Source organism: Arachis hypogaea, chromosome 4 (genome assembly GCF_003086295.3).
Source record: "Arachis hypogaea cultivar Tifrunner chromosome 4, arahy.Tifrunner.gnm2.J5K5, whole genome shotgun sequence".
NCBI classification, from domain to species: Eukaryota; Viridiplantae; Streptophyta; class Magnoliopsida; order Fabales; family Fabaceae; genus Arachis; species Arachis hypogaea.
This window is the reverse complement of record NC_092039.1, coordinates 127,007,035-127,021,539: the sequence shown is the minus strand read 5'-3', so window position 1 is coordinate 127,021,539 and position 14,505 is coordinate 127,007,035. Positions and strand designations below refer to the sequence as shown.

General features: G+C 33.5%; 3 protein-coding genes across 3 annotated transcripts; 1 reads left to right on the top strand and 2 right to left on the bottom strand.

Annotated features, from left to right (window-relative positions):
• The first annotated feature begins 749 nt into the window (after positions 1–749).
• Positions 750–2,371, top strand: LOC112744821 (small ribosomal subunit protein eS21y). Its single transcript, XM_072234059.1, has 4 exons — positions 750–863; positions 1,233–1,292; positions 1,415–1,547; positions 2,147–2,371. The coding sequence occupies exons 2-4, from the start codon at positions 1,243–1,245 to the stop codon at positions 2,207–2,209; spliced, it is 246 nt and encodes an 81-aa protein (XP_072090160.1). The 5' UTR covers positions 750–863; positions 1,233–1,242; the 3' UTR covers positions 2,210–2,371.
• A 427-nt stretch (positions 2,372–2,798) lies between these two features.
• LOC112743438 (TMV resistance protein N-like) lies at positions 2,799–5,249 on the bottom strand. Its single transcript, XM_072234620.1, has 2 exons — positions 4,771–5,249; positions 2,799–3,633 (listed from the first exon to the last, which is right to left on the bottom strand). Exons 1-2 carry the CDS (start codon positions 5,247–5,249, stop codon positions 2,799–2,801), a joined length of 1,314 nt encoding a protein of 437 aa, XP_072090721.1.
• Positions 5,250–6,287: 1,038 nt separating this feature from the next.
• On the bottom strand, positions 6,288–11,941 carry LOC112744820 (disease resistance protein RPP13-like). The gene is made up of 3 exons (XM_072234058.1): positions 11,178–11,941; positions 6,642–9,377; positions 6,288–6,507 (listed from the first exon to the last, which is right to left on the bottom strand). Exons 1-2 carry the CDS (start codon positions 11,723–11,725, stop codon positions 6,698–6,700), a joined length of 3,228 nt encoding a protein of 1,075 aa, XP_072090159.1. The 5' UTR covers positions 11,726–11,941; the 3' UTR covers positions 6,288–6,507; positions 6,642–6,697.
• Positions 11,942–14,505: the final 2,564 nt, after the last annotated feature.

The window sequence follows — 14,505 nt, the reverse complement described above, 5'->3', positions numbered from 1 at the left end:
AAATATTTTATTAATTATTATTTTTTAATAATTTTGATAAAAATAAATCTCTTTTAATAGTTAAATCTCCTTAGTGCTCCTTTAGAATAATTTTCTCTTTTTTTTATCCTTAAATATTAATATACGATTAAATAGGCGATCACTTTTGTCAATAAATTATAAAAAAAAGTAAAATAACTATATAAATTTTAAAATTATAATAGATTCTTTAAAATATTTTAAATGAATGCATTTAAATTAAACTCTTTTAGTAATACCAAAGAATTAACAACAAAATATATAAATATATAAATAAAAATCAATTGTCTCTTGATTAAAAATCACAAAAGACAACAAAAAAAAAATAACCTTACGAATTCACTATTTGTAAATATAAGAGATTATTTATATGTTATTACATAATTAAATTGTTTTTTATTAAAAGAGTTTTTTATTTTTAATATATTTGATAAATTTTAATAATAACAATAAAAATATTAAAAAATAAAAAATTTTAAAAATCTATAAGTTATATCTTTTTATAAAAAAATTATTTTTATGTAATTTTTTAATATGATAAATTAATAAAAAATATTTTCATATTATTATACTAAAAAATAATTGATAAATAAAATATTTTTTTTGATAATTAAAAAAAATATACAAATATAAAATTATTAGAAGCATGAGTAGCCCAGGCCCAACTGACAAACGGGCCAACCCATTGCCCATACAGAAAACCCTAGAGAGTATATATATGAGACGCATAACGTGCCCAACCCATTGCCGAGACAGAGAACCCTAGAGACTTTCTTATCTGCCTCTGCGCCTTCCTCCTCCTCCCTCCAAACCGTGATCTTCGGCGACGCACGCTTCTCTGTCCTGTGAGTTCTCTTCTATTTTCTGCTTGTTATATCTGTCTTTGTCACTGTTATGCTGTAAATTATTATCTGCTTGGCACTCTCTTCTTAGTAGATTTGTATATGCTTCTGTGATTATGTAACTGATCGATGTTATTATTGGTCTTATTCTTTTTATTTATGTTTGTGTTTGTGTTTGTGTTTTAATTTTTATTGATGTTTTTTCAGTTTGTTTTTGTAATGTCAATCCACACATACATTTACCAAATTATTGATGTTATTCTCTTAATTTTCTGAAAAGTATAACTTAGTGTTGATACTCTCTTGTTGCAATTTGAATTTAGGTTTTTTTTGTGTTGATCTCTAAGAAAGAGTGTTTTATTTTGCCAACAGAGAAAGAAAGATGCAGAACGAGGAGGGACAGATCACTGAGCTCTACATTCCTAGGAAGTGGTAAACACACCTTTCTTCCTAACCTTTCTTCTTTCGCTCACTGATTTTTCTTTAAGAAAATATAATATGTATTTGAAAATTTGAACCTTTATACTGATTTCTGTTATTGTGTTATGGTGTAGCTCTGCAACAAACAGGTTGATAACTGCAAAGGACCATGCGTCAGTTCAGATCAACATTGGTCACTTGGATGAGAGTGGTCTCTACAATAACACCTTCTCCACATTTGCCCTCTGCGGCTTCATTCGCGCTCAGGTTTTTTCTTCTTATTATGATTATGTATTTGTGTTGTATATATTCATATGAAAACTTCGATTTTTTTAGTTGATTTAGGTTTTATTTATTTTGAATCTTGTGTCTTAATTCGTTTAATTGTGTGTTTTTGGTGTAATTTCCTTGGTTGACATTTAATGGCATGTAGATCATGGGAACCCGTCTACTGAGTATTTGTTGGTTTTCTATTGTGGGAGTTGGGAGCATTTTGAATTGAATATGTATTTCTTCTATTGTTAAGCCAAAGATAATAGTAACATGATTTAACTATGACATGGGTTGGATTATCCTGTACTAATGTTTCCTAATCACTGAATCTTATTGACTACTTGTGTGTCTCCTTTATATGTTTGTGGATTTAGGTGGGTTAAGTATGGTGAATTTATTGGGTTATTGAAATTAATGCTGAATTACATTGTATCTTGTATTAAATAGACATTGTCTACTGCCATTGCATGATCTTTCAAGAATTACTATCAAATTAAACTTTTTAACTGGATATCCTTTGGTCTTATATATCATTCATTCTTTGCATTTAGCAATTTTGTTTCATACTTAATGCTATTGTATGTTGGTTGCAGGGTGATGCCGACAGTGCACTAGACCGCTTGTGGCAGAAGAAGAAAGCCGAGAAGCAGCAGTAGAGATGTTCAATGATAGTATTTTTTTATGGACCAAGTTCTTGCTAGAGATGTTTTGAGTATTACTATCTTTATATTGTAGAACTTCTAATTTTTCTGTGGTGCCCTAAACAAAGGTGTTGTTTTTTTATTATTTTCATCAGTGCATTTGAATTATTATTATTATCTACTGTCATGCATAAATTTCTGTTTCTTTAGAACTGTTGCATTATTGTCAATCTATGATGAATGTTTATATTTCATAACATTAATTCAAAACCTTAGTCGTTGAAAATGGTTGTGCTAGTTTCGGTTGTTCTCTTCGTCTATCAATCCTTGATATTTGAATCTTAAGAGGGATGTAAATTAATCGAATTGCCAAGTTTTTGGTGTTACAGAAAAAACATTCGTCATTACAATTTAAATTGCAAAATAATCAATTGATTTACCAAATAAAAATCAAGTAACAAGTTATGCAAGTGGGTAACTAGCATGTTTCATGCTTTATAACTCCTAATTCAGCCCATCCCAAAAATTTGAACGTTAAAAGTGTAACATATGATTTGATCCAATAGTTGGAGTCAAATATATGCCAGTGGGTGAGCCATCAGACCTATATGTGTGGCCATACTAGAAGTGCCCTTCTCACATTCCCCTGTAAAGCCTCTTCATTTTCAGGTATAGCTGTGGATGGCATCAAAGAACGATGAAGGCTTGAGAAAACATCTTTTTCTCTATAATCTTTGGAAACAGTTGCCAATGCACGGGAAGTGAATATCTCACTGACAATTGAAACAACATTGTTCCTCATTGAATTTTCTTCTCTCAGTTGATTAATTAAATCGATGAAATCTTTCACAACATTCCTTTCCTTCACATTCCTATTACTGCCACTGAATTCACCTTCGCGAAAGCAATGTATCTTAAGCTCAACACCATCCATCACAGGATAATTCTGAAAGAGATCTTTGTTTTCTGTTGTTATGATGATCCTACTACCAAGACCAAACCAATCACCTATTCCCATTCCCACTAGAAACTCCAAATGCTTGTCACTGTTAACCCCTTCCAGAACCAGAAGCACTCTCTTATGTTGCAACTCCTGCATGGTTTCCACACCCATATCAGAAAGAAGCTCCTTGTGGAGATTTTCCAAGCCATTAGCGGTGTTTTTCCTTAACTGTTTACTAACATCAACAAGAAAACTTGCCGCTCTGAACTTGTATTTGATCTTATAGTATAGCTCAAATGCAAATGTTGTTATGTAACTTTTGCCTATTTTAGGATCTTCATAAATTCCCACCATACGAACAGTATCACAAGATTCAAGGTTCAAAAGTGGTTCGACCGCTTCAAATTCAGAATCAAATTTATCCAATAGTTGCTTGATCTTTCGATGTTTTGCAAAGACTTGTTCAGCAATCTCACCAATGACCTGAGTTTCATACCTACAAATCATAAATGTACACAAGCTAATAAAACAATAGAGTTACCCTAACGCTTAACATAAAGAAACAAACAAACAATAGAGAGTTGATATGTACATCATCTTTTGTACATAATTTTTTTTTCTATCTTTTACTATATAAAAGATAAACTTTTAATTTTATCTTACCGTATACCAATTATTTTTAACAAAAAATAAAAAATATATAAAAATTTAACTATATTAGATATACACCAAAATTAATAATCTAAATCAATCATTAGTATAAAATGCATATTAAATTACAAAATACGCATTAAAAATAAGAGTTGAGTTTAGAAACAATAATTATTATTGATATATTTGGTTGGGTTAAAAGTCCAAAGGCTAATTTACTGGATGTTTTATTGTTACATGCCCATATTAAGGTTGATAGTTGGACAAAATTCATTGAGGCTAGTATATATGGACTATCAATGCAAACAAGTCTTATCAACTAAACCCAGCACTTTGGAGTAATATTGAACAAAGCTTGCTGCTGCTGCTGAAGCTTTATCAATTCGGGCAAAGCAATTTAAAAAAAAAAAGTAGTTCACTTCTTATTGGCACAAAAACCTTTCATCAAATAAGCATATGACGAACGTCAAATAATAGAGCCAAAAACAAAATTAAAATGCTGATTTGATTTTAAAAAAAGTGTTGCAGCTATGATAACCAAGATGTGCAAGCAAATAGTTATCTGAAGCTACTTTAATTTGAGCCGCTGCAACCATTTGAGAAAAAGTTGAAGAACCAATAGTGCTGATTCGATTAGTACAATAAAAGAGAAATGAAGGTAAAGGATAAAATTTGGAGACAAAGTTGAAGAACCAATAGTGCTGATTTGATTAGTACAATAAGAGAGAAATGACCACCAACAAAAGGAAAAAATTAGAGGCAAGCAAGGTGAGCATGGTAAATTTTGTATAAGATACAGAGACAAATTCAGGTGGGGTCAACTTTATGTGAGATTGATAATTGAAAGCTATTAGATGAAATTTAGTCAAATCATTTAAATCATTTAACGGCTTTGAGCATTTTTAACGTATAAATTTGCATGGAATAACTGAATATTTTTAGGTAACTAACTCATAGGCCGCAAACTGTAGATAGAGCAAACTTCCAGGCCTCCGCCTTGTGTTTGCCGTATCTCTCTTGGTGTTTCTTCATGGCTTCCTTGGATTTGTCGCTACTCTGACGATTCACTTCTGCAGGCTTCACGCGATAAAATACTGGGATTATGGACCGTTTGTTTCCATCATCGGAGTACTTGAGCATCTGCTCTAGTTCCAGGAGGCACCATCCGGAAGATACATAGTTTTCACTCATCACAACAATTTGAATCCTGGATCTTTTAATGGCTTCCATCAGAGTATATTTAATTTCGTCACCTAGTTCCAGACCCGGATCATCCCTGAATACTTTGAGCTTTCCGATTTCGGAGAGTGCATAGTGGAGATAATCTGTGAATGCAAACCTTGTGTCTTCGCCTCTAAAGTTCAGAAAAACATCATACATTCCTTCTTCTGACAAGGATGACGATGCCCACCTCCACGGCGTCGACGAGGATGATGACCCGGCCGCTCCATCATTGGCCATGGCGTGGTATATATATAACTCGGAATCGGAATGAAGCAGTGTTGATATCAAGAATGAAGAAATGAAGCAGGTAAAGTTGAATTAAAATCCAGTGTATAGCATAAATTAAGCATATGCTGCCAAGTTTCCTGGAAAGTGACGAAAATCGGACGGATTCTTGTGTGTACTTAAAAAAGACTGAATTTTTTTTTTTTAAAATTAGAAATCAGAGTCGAACTTAAAGTTTTGAAAAAACTATGTTATTTGAACTACAGTTCTTTGGCACTGAATTTTCACTTTTACATTTTTTAGAAAAAAATATGTTATTAAAAATTAATAATATTTACGAGCATCCAAATATTTTATACATGATGTAATAAGTTTTTACATACAAGTAACTTCTTAAATAATCGATAGGAACACTGTTAAACTTGTAATTTTAAATTTTGTTAAACATCATGGTCATTAAACATACACTTGTAATTCCACATTTAAATTAGTCTAATTTAGTGATTTTGATAACAAAATTTATCAAGACACACGTGATACAGGGTTTGGAGATTCTGCATGCATTCTTCTTGTTTCAATTTTCTCATAATATTTGCCATAATCGAGAATATTTAAGGCTATACACTAAAGCTATGAAATACTCATCTCATATTTATTTATTTATTTATAACATAAAGGAAATTACATGTCATTCAAAACTTCAACAGAGCATGCACACCGTAAATAAAAGATTTAATTATAATTTTACCAAAATTTTAATTAGGTTTTTATATATTTTTTTTTAATTGAGTTTTTACACTACTTTTAATTTTGTAATTACGTCATTTTCATGTTAAAAATATTAAAATTAACATTATCAAATATTTAATTAAGTTGTTAAGTATAAATACCTTCAATTTACAAAAAAATATTCAGTTAACTTTAATAGTTTTTACATTAAGAAGGACTTAATTACAAAATTAAAGCAGTGTAATAAAAATCCAATTGAAAGAAAAAAAATATAGAAATCTAATTAAAAATTTGGTAAAACTATAGGGACCAACAGAGCAATTAAACCTAAATAAAAGCGAATCATAATAAACGTGTGTTCGAGGAATTACAATATCACAATAAAAGTACTAAAAGGTGTGATTCAAAATAAAAAAAAAAGAAAAGAAAAGAAAAGAAAATTAAAGTAGTGCAATATTAGAGGATTACAACTACTCCATTACAATACAATGAGGCGGCAGGAGCATGTCATGTAATGATGTATGTATTATGGAGGAGAGTTCTGCACAAATTGATTATACATACATACATGTTAGAATGATTCACCTTGTTAGCAAAATCATAAAAAAGAAGTTGCATGAAAAGGTATATATATATATGCCTGTGCCTATGAGTCTCATCAAAAGAAATATATACCTGCTTTTGGAAAAGAAGCAGAGTAGCAGACGTTGACATCCAATGCCTCACAGAAATCAATCATCATCGTCCACTTGACGGTCTAAAAACTCCAAGTTACTACCCAAGGAAAGCATTTTTTGAGTAACCTCCTCCTCCAACAAGTAAGGGCAGTCACAGAAGACAGCACGTCGAAGACGAGGCATCGCACCTTCTTCTGATGTAAGACGTTTGACAGACATCCTTATCATGATGAGCACTTGAAGCTCCGGAAAGCTCCCAGCAGTACCACAATGAAGAGGTATTTCAGTACAAATTCCAGATTTCAATTTTAAAATTTGAAGGCTGCGAATTTGTCCCAAAACAATCATGTCTTTGGACATGAAGCCCCCAAATGATGACAAGGTAATCTTGGTAAGAGTTGACGGAAATGCAATTCTATCTAATGGAACCCAACCAAAGGGAGCAAACGTAAGTTTCACCTTCCGCAACTTTCTTAGGCAGTGCAGGCTCTTTAAGATTTCTTCTGCTTCTGTTGCTTGACGGTCTTGGTATGCAGTTATATATAAACCGAGTGTTCTCAAGTTGGGAAAGTAAGCATTGCCTAGTAAGCTCCCTAGTTTTGAATCGGCAATCACATAACATAGGGTTTGGAGATTCTGCATTTTATCTTTTACTTGTTCATCTATCAATTTCACCAGAAATTCACAATGAAGATGTCTCAGTTGCTTTAAGCCCCCAATTCTTAGGTCCTTCGAACTAGTGTACAGTACATGTAATGTTTCCAAATTGTGAAAGTCACATAATCCATCTAATTCAACTTCCATTTTCAAGTACCGGAGGGGTGTCAAACTCTTCAAATACTCGGCACTTGTTGAACTAACCCGAGCCCATTTCGAAAAATATAGCACATTAACTCGCAGGTTTTCTGGAATATGGTGTAACCATTCCCGTGCATCTTCATAAAAGAATAACGAACGAGTGGATTCTTTATTACACGTCTCTAATGAACAGGTATAGGATCCTTCGTTTCTGGTAAAGGATAATAATCTGCGATCATTGTTCTTGTTATCTGGTTTGTTACTCAGTGATATGCACAGTTTCCGGATGAGATCGTGGATCTGACATGTTTTCACGCCTTCCCCATCACTCTTCCTACTCACCACTTGTACCAAGTTACGATCCACTAGCTCCTTCAAGCGCTCCTCACCAATGTCTTCCGGCTCTGCTGCATTTGAACTTCCAGTTTCCGTTACTTTTGTCAAGCCTTCTGCATTCCATAGTTCAATCAAAGCCCTTGCTGCAATCTTGCAATCTTCCGGAAACACCCCAAGATATAGAAAGCATGACTTCAATTTTGGACGTAAATCATCATAGCTCAGCTGCAATATCTTCATCATCCTACTCATCGTCATCGGCTTCTTATCATCATCACTATCATCATCATCATCATCATCATCATCATCATCATCATCATCATCCCATTGAAGAATTACATTGTTAATACTTTGCCACTCTGTTGTTGATCTCTTCCTCTCTTTGACAAGCCCTGCTATGGTTGCAACAGCTAATGGCAAACCCTTGCAACTTTGGGCAATTGATTTACCAATAGACTCTAAATCAGAAGGACACTCTTCTCTACCAAACACCTCGCTACGGAATAATTCCCAACTTTCTTCATCATCCAAAGGGCCAAGTTGATGGTGAGGTTCCTTTGACATTGCATGGTTTGCCACCCTATCATTTCGTGTAGTCATCAATATCCTGCTCCCATTATTCTTTTCTGGGAGAAGATACTCCAACTTGTTCCACGCCTTAGTGTTCCACACATCATCCAGCACTATCAAATACTTCCCGCTTTGCCCATTCAAACGTTTTCTCACCTCCTTCTTCAACTCCTCTTTACTTAATTTCTCATATTCAGATTTTGGTACCTTCAAAGACTTGAGAAGCTTTCCATAAACTTTATTTTCATTGCAGTGTTTGGAAACAGTTGCCCATGCACGGCAAGGGAATACCTCCCTCACCTCATTGCTGTCATAGATCATTCGGGCAAGAGTAGTCTTGCCCGACCCGCCCATGCCGACAATTGAAACAACATTCCTCCTATTTGAATCTTCTTCCTTCAGTTGATTAATAACATCGATGAATTCTTTCACAAATCCCACTACCTTCTTCTCCTTCACAATCTTTTCCTTCACCAATTCACCTTCACATATGCAATGTTTCTCAAGCTTAACACCATTCATCACAGCAGGACAATCCTCAAACAGATTTCTGTTTTCTGTTGCTATGAGGATCCTACTACCACCACTAAACCAATCACTTACTCCCATTTCCACTAGCAACTTCAAATGCTGTTCACTATCAACCCCTTCCAGAACCAGAAGCACCCTCTTACGTGGCAACTCCTGCATGGTTTCCACACCCATATCTGAAAGAAGCTCCTTGTGGAGATTTTCCAAGCCATTAGCGGTGTTTTCCCTTAACTGTTTACTAACATCAACAAGAAAACTTGCCGCTCTGAACTTGTATTTGATCTTATAGTATAGCTCAAAAGTAAATCTTGTTATGTAACTTTTGGCTATTTTAGGATCTTCATAAATTCCCACCACACCAACATTATCAGAAGATTCAAGGTTCAAAAGTGATTCAACCACTTTAAATTGAGAAACAAATCTATTCATTTGTTGCCTGATCTCTAGAATTTTTGCTGAGACTTGTTCAGCAATCTTGCCTACGACCTCTGTTTCATGACTGCAAATCATAACACACAATATTAATATCTTTGTACGTAATTATTATTGGAAAAGTATAGAGGAGCTATAACGGTTTTAAACAAATTAAATTTAAAATTAAAATTAGATTCTTAATTAATTAAATAATTATTATCAGATTTTTATATTTGAAAACATTAAGATTAGCACCTAAATCGTACGATTACATATTCACATATTATACGTTTTGTACTCTACTTCCTCAGCAACGTCGGAACCGAATCGGCGATCGAATCAGTCTGTTCATTGATTTATGATTTAACCAATAAATTATTATTAGTTGAACCGATAAAACCGATCTCACATAAATAAAAGATAAAAAATAATAAAAAACTTAGAATTAAAATTTAAAATACATGTCTTCACTAACATTTTACAAAGAATCAAGTCTCAAATTCTAAAAATAACTCATATAAAAAAAAACATAAAATTTGTCCGTACTACCACATTTGTATCTTAATTTGATACAATAAGAGTAACAGATAATTTACAAAGTCTATTATCTAACTATAATATCAGTAAATTTCAATACTAGTATCAAAACAAATAACTTTAATCATAATACTAGCATTGAAATAGATAAAGCAGATTAATACATTTTTAGTAAAATTTATATTTATATTAATAATGAATCATAATTAAAATATAATTAACTGGATGGCGCCATATCGCGATGGAAATTCACGGTGTCGCAACAGTACCAACATTTTCTCGACAAGAATATGCCGCACATGCTCCGTTGTTGGATTGGTTCCTTGGTTATCGCTTATATCTACGTTTTACGCGCATACTTGATCCAAAATTTCTACATCATCTCCTACGGCCTCGGAATCTACATGCTCAACGACTTCCTTTTCCCTCAGGTTCCATCCCTTCGTTCGCCGCTTTCCTGAGTTCAAGTTCTAGTATTCAATTATAGCTAGTTTAGGATTATCATTTTAGTTGATACGAGGATGATTATTTTAATTCTTATGGGATGGTTATTTTAATTTTTATGTGAATGGTTATTTGATTGGATTGGATTTAGTTATATACAATTAAAATATGCTAAATGTTCAATTCACTAGATATGCGGATAACTATTTTTATTCTTAAATAGATGATTATTTTCATCAGAGGTGAGCGATGTCGTTTGTTTCCGGTCTGGAGGAGAACAACGCCGATAAGGGTCCTTGTTGACGAACCTGCGATGGTGAGAAGGATCCCGCTGACGACGAAGGGTGCTGGTTGAAGACCAAGTGACAGTGGCGACAGAAGATTTGGGAGAAAAGTTAGTGTTTTGATAAATTAGGGTACAATGAATGGTTAAAATTTTTGAATTATTGAATGAGATATTTTAGTTGGGTAATTTGAGTGGAGTATTTTTTTTAATTTCATTGGGCCAATTTTTCAATCTATTATTCATATTGTTCAAATCTTTCGTTATCTACCTAGTAGAATCCATTATTATTTTAGAAAAAATGATGTCTACCAATTAATTAATCAAAAAAATAAACTTTTTCATGATTCATTGTAAATTTTAGAGTGACCTAATATAAAGAAACACATAATAAAACTTAACTTGTCCTCTCAATCTTTATTAATTAAGATGATAAAAGAATATGAGTTCAATTAGAGAAATAAATATTTTTCGGTCAATTTCAGGTAATTATTTTAAACCATAAATTCTAAAATCTCTAAAGAGCGAGGATTAAAAAATATATAATAATAATAATAATAATAATAATAATAATAATAATAATAATTTCGTTATAATATCAATTAATTAAAAAGAACTCACCGATTTCCCTTCTTAACAATGTGTTGTCCACTTATCCCGCAAACTCTAGATAAAGCCAACTTCCACGCTTTCGCCTTGTCTTTGCCTTCTCTCTTTTTATGTTTCTTCATGGCTTTCTTAGATATGGTGCTAGTCTGATATCTCATTTCCGCGGGCGTCACGTGATAAAAAACTGGAATAACGGATCGTTTGTTTCCATCCTTGGAGTAATACTTGAGCATCTGCTCTAGTTCCAGGAGGCACCATGAGGAAGATACATAGTTTTCACTCATCACAACAATATGAATCCTTGATCTTTTAATGGCTTCCATCAGAGTAGGTTTAATTTCGTCACCTAGTTCCAGACCCGGATCATCCCTGAATACTTGCAGTTTTTTTACATCGGCCAGGCCATGATAGAGATAATCTGTGAATAAGAACCTTGTGTCCTTGCCTCTAAAGTTCAGAAAAACATCATACATGCCTTCTGATAAGGACGACGTTGACCACAACCACGGTGCCGGTGATGACGAAGAAGACGCCGCCCCGGCCGCTCCATCATCGGCCATGATGTGGTATACAACAATTGAAATCAAAGAAGCAGTGAAGCAGTGTGGATATCAACGATGAAATAGTTGGTGGATTGATTCGTGAACTTGCTTGGTGACTTTGGAATATATTATTCGCTACTTGCAATACTCTGATGAATGGTTGATACATATATTTGTTATAAAAAGACCTTGGTCATGACAATTGCTTTCACCAGCAACCAGCAAATTTATTATACCAACTACTATATTATTAAACTCTTGATATTAGACTTGACCAATCTTAACTTAGTCCTTTAGTATCGCCAAGTCATATGTCCAGCATGATGCTCACTCATCTCTAGACAATGATTCTTATGATTAAAGAATGGAAAAGTATAAGTACCAACATATTATCTGACAATTTATTGCCAACAATAATTAATTATTATATTTTAAATACATATATAAAGAGACACATCCAAAAAATATATCTATAAAGACACTTCTATTAAACACAACCATAAAAAAGATATTTTTATTAGACACATCCACGAAGATACTTCCATAAAACACAGTTATAAATAAGAGTTGGCAGAAGTTGGCAGATATGCTGTTGGTAATGTAGCGGGACCGTTAAAGAATAGAGGGGTATAATAAAGGTGGACCTATCAGCTATGGCCATGGTCTCCTCCAATTTTATTTGTAATAATTTTTCTCTTTCAATTCAAGTAATGGAATTGTGTTCTTAGTTCATTTTAAGTCATAATTCATCTTTTAATTATATAAGAGTAATTAACCATTTCTAATCATGAAAGATTGAGGCGCTGATAATACTGACCATTGGCTAATTTAAATTAACTTTGTAACCATGAAAATTTGTGAATCGAATGAATAAAAATTTGACAAAACTAACCTTTAGATATTTAAAATTTGACATAACTGCTTATATTTCAAATCACAAACTCTAATTTAACCTTGACATAGCAATATATATGAATGGTGACAATTATTAAATGAAAATTCTTGTACCAAATCAATGTGGGACAATGCCAAATATGTAATCATCTCCCATTAACATAGTAGACATATAAGTTCATGCTAATTCATTATAGTTGTTTGATGAGAATTAAGTAACAAAACAAACCATAGTCAATGTAATTCTAAACCAAAACACTATAACTAAGTTCCCAAAAAAATTGAGGTGCACATGGTCTATGTTACAGTCATATCTAAACACTACAACAAAAGTTCCTTAATCCAGTCAATCTTAGGCCTTAATTAGGTGTGGAATTGCTATTGCCACTAGAGAGTTCAGTTGTTGGTGCTCCAAGTCTTGGAGTCTGCATAAATTGCATGAATCTGGTAGATGTTCCAACACTAGCACCATGCATGATTTCTTGGCTAACAATAGGCCTACTTGAGGGGTTGTTTATTGAAGGAGGTCTCATGTTGTTGAACAGAGTTGGAGGAGGCCTGAAGATTGTAGAAGGTTTAGAGAATGGGGGTTGAATTTATGACCTTCCTTTACTTTAATGAAATAACCATTTTAAAACAAACTTTTAATCTGAATCTGTTTGAACTTAGCAGCGGAAAATTTATGAGACAATTTCATTTTGTCTCATGAATATCAGAAAACAGAACAGAGTAGGGAAGAGAGAAGCTGATACCATCATGTATCCTGGTTCGGTTGTCTTGTGCACTGCAACCTACATCCAGTCTCCACCACAACAGTGGTAGAATTTCCACTATAGTTAAAGTATTACATACACCAATTCCATAGGATTGACACAATCCTTTCACACTCAAGTTCTAACCTGATTTGAGTTGTAACCCAACTAAGAAAGGGATACCTCACTAGTACAAGATACAAGACACTTAATCAATCTAAAGAAATCTGAAATAACTCTAGAATTTTCACTCATGTGTATCTCTCTGCCTTTTTCCACTCTTAGGCTCTTTCAATGACTCCCTCATTCAACCTTTTACATCAAGAAATTACAGAAAGATAAACATTGAAAAGAAAATTACAATTTGTAAAACATGAAGGAGATTGATTGCTTCAACAGCCTCTGTTGCTATGTGATAAACCAGATTTGCTAGCTTCTGATTCAGTTCCTCATTCTGGCAGAATGCTCCTTTGACTAAGAAGCACTGTTCAAGTTGATGAACTTTTTCAGAGAATTCTTCTCAGAACATAAATCTCAAAAATTGGTTATCTCTCCTTCCTTTCAATTGAAGTGATTTTCCTATTTGTATGATTTCAATTTTTCACACCATAGGCTTGCTTCACACAGTTGACTTCTTCTCACAAAAACAGAGCAACAGCTACGCAGAATAGAGATGGAACTGTAGCAGAGATTTCAGATTTCATGCATTCATACTTTCCATCTTCTCTTTCATCCTTTTTCCAATCTCTTCAAAGATCTGAACCATTTATTTTTGCTTTGGCTTCAAGTTCCTTTCTTGACCGTTGATCCACAGCAGAACTTCATAACATCCATTTTTTTTTCATTTTACCAGAAATGGGTATGATGGGAAGGAAGCTTCAGTAAGTTATTTTGGGGTACCAATAATGGAAAGATCTTTCTTATTTGCCTAAGATCTGATTTTGCCCTAGCTTCTGATTTCTTCTTCTTTCTTCTTTGTAGCTAACCTTTTCTTTGGAGGCCTTAACCTTTTCTTCGGCGGTCTTGACCTTTTCCTCGGCAGCAGCTAGCTGCTCTTAAAGCGACTTGACCTCGTCTTTGTACTTAGCATTAGCCTTGACGGAGGATTCAAGCTTGTTCTCCAGAGACCGTGCCCCCGCCAAGGTAGATTCC

Excerpts from the sequence above, each read along its gene's own strand:
- LOC112744821 (XM_072234059.1), top strand. The coding sequence starts at position 1,243 with ATGCAGAACGAGGAGGGACAGATCACTGAGCTCTACATTCCTAGGAAG. Across the intron at positions 1,293-1,414 it reads CTCTACATTCCTAGGAAGTG|CTCTGCAACAAACAGGTTGA; the intron begins GTAAACACACCT and ends GTTATGGTGTAG. Across the intron at positions 1,548-2,146 it reads GCGGCTTCATTCGCGCTCAG|GGTGATGCCGACAGTGCACT; the intron begins GTTTTTTCTTCT and ends TGTTGGTTGCAG.
- LOC112743438 (XM_072234620.1), bottom strand. The coding sequence starts at position 5,249 with ATGGCCAATGATGGAGCGGCCGGGTCATCATCCTCGTCGACGCCGTGG. Across the intron at positions 3,634-4,770 it reads CACAAGGCGGAGGCCTGGAA|GTATGAAACTCAGGTCATTG; the intron begins GTTTGCTCTATC and ends TATGATTTGTAG.
- LOC112744820 (XM_072234058.1), bottom strand. The coding sequence starts at position 11,725 with ATGGCCGATGATGGAGCGGCCGGGGCGGCGTCTTCTTCGTCATCACCG. Across the intron at positions 9,378-11,177 it reads ATTGTTAAGAAGGGAAATCG|TCATGAAACAGAGGTCGTAG; the intron begins GTGAGTTCTTTT and ends TATGATTTGCAG.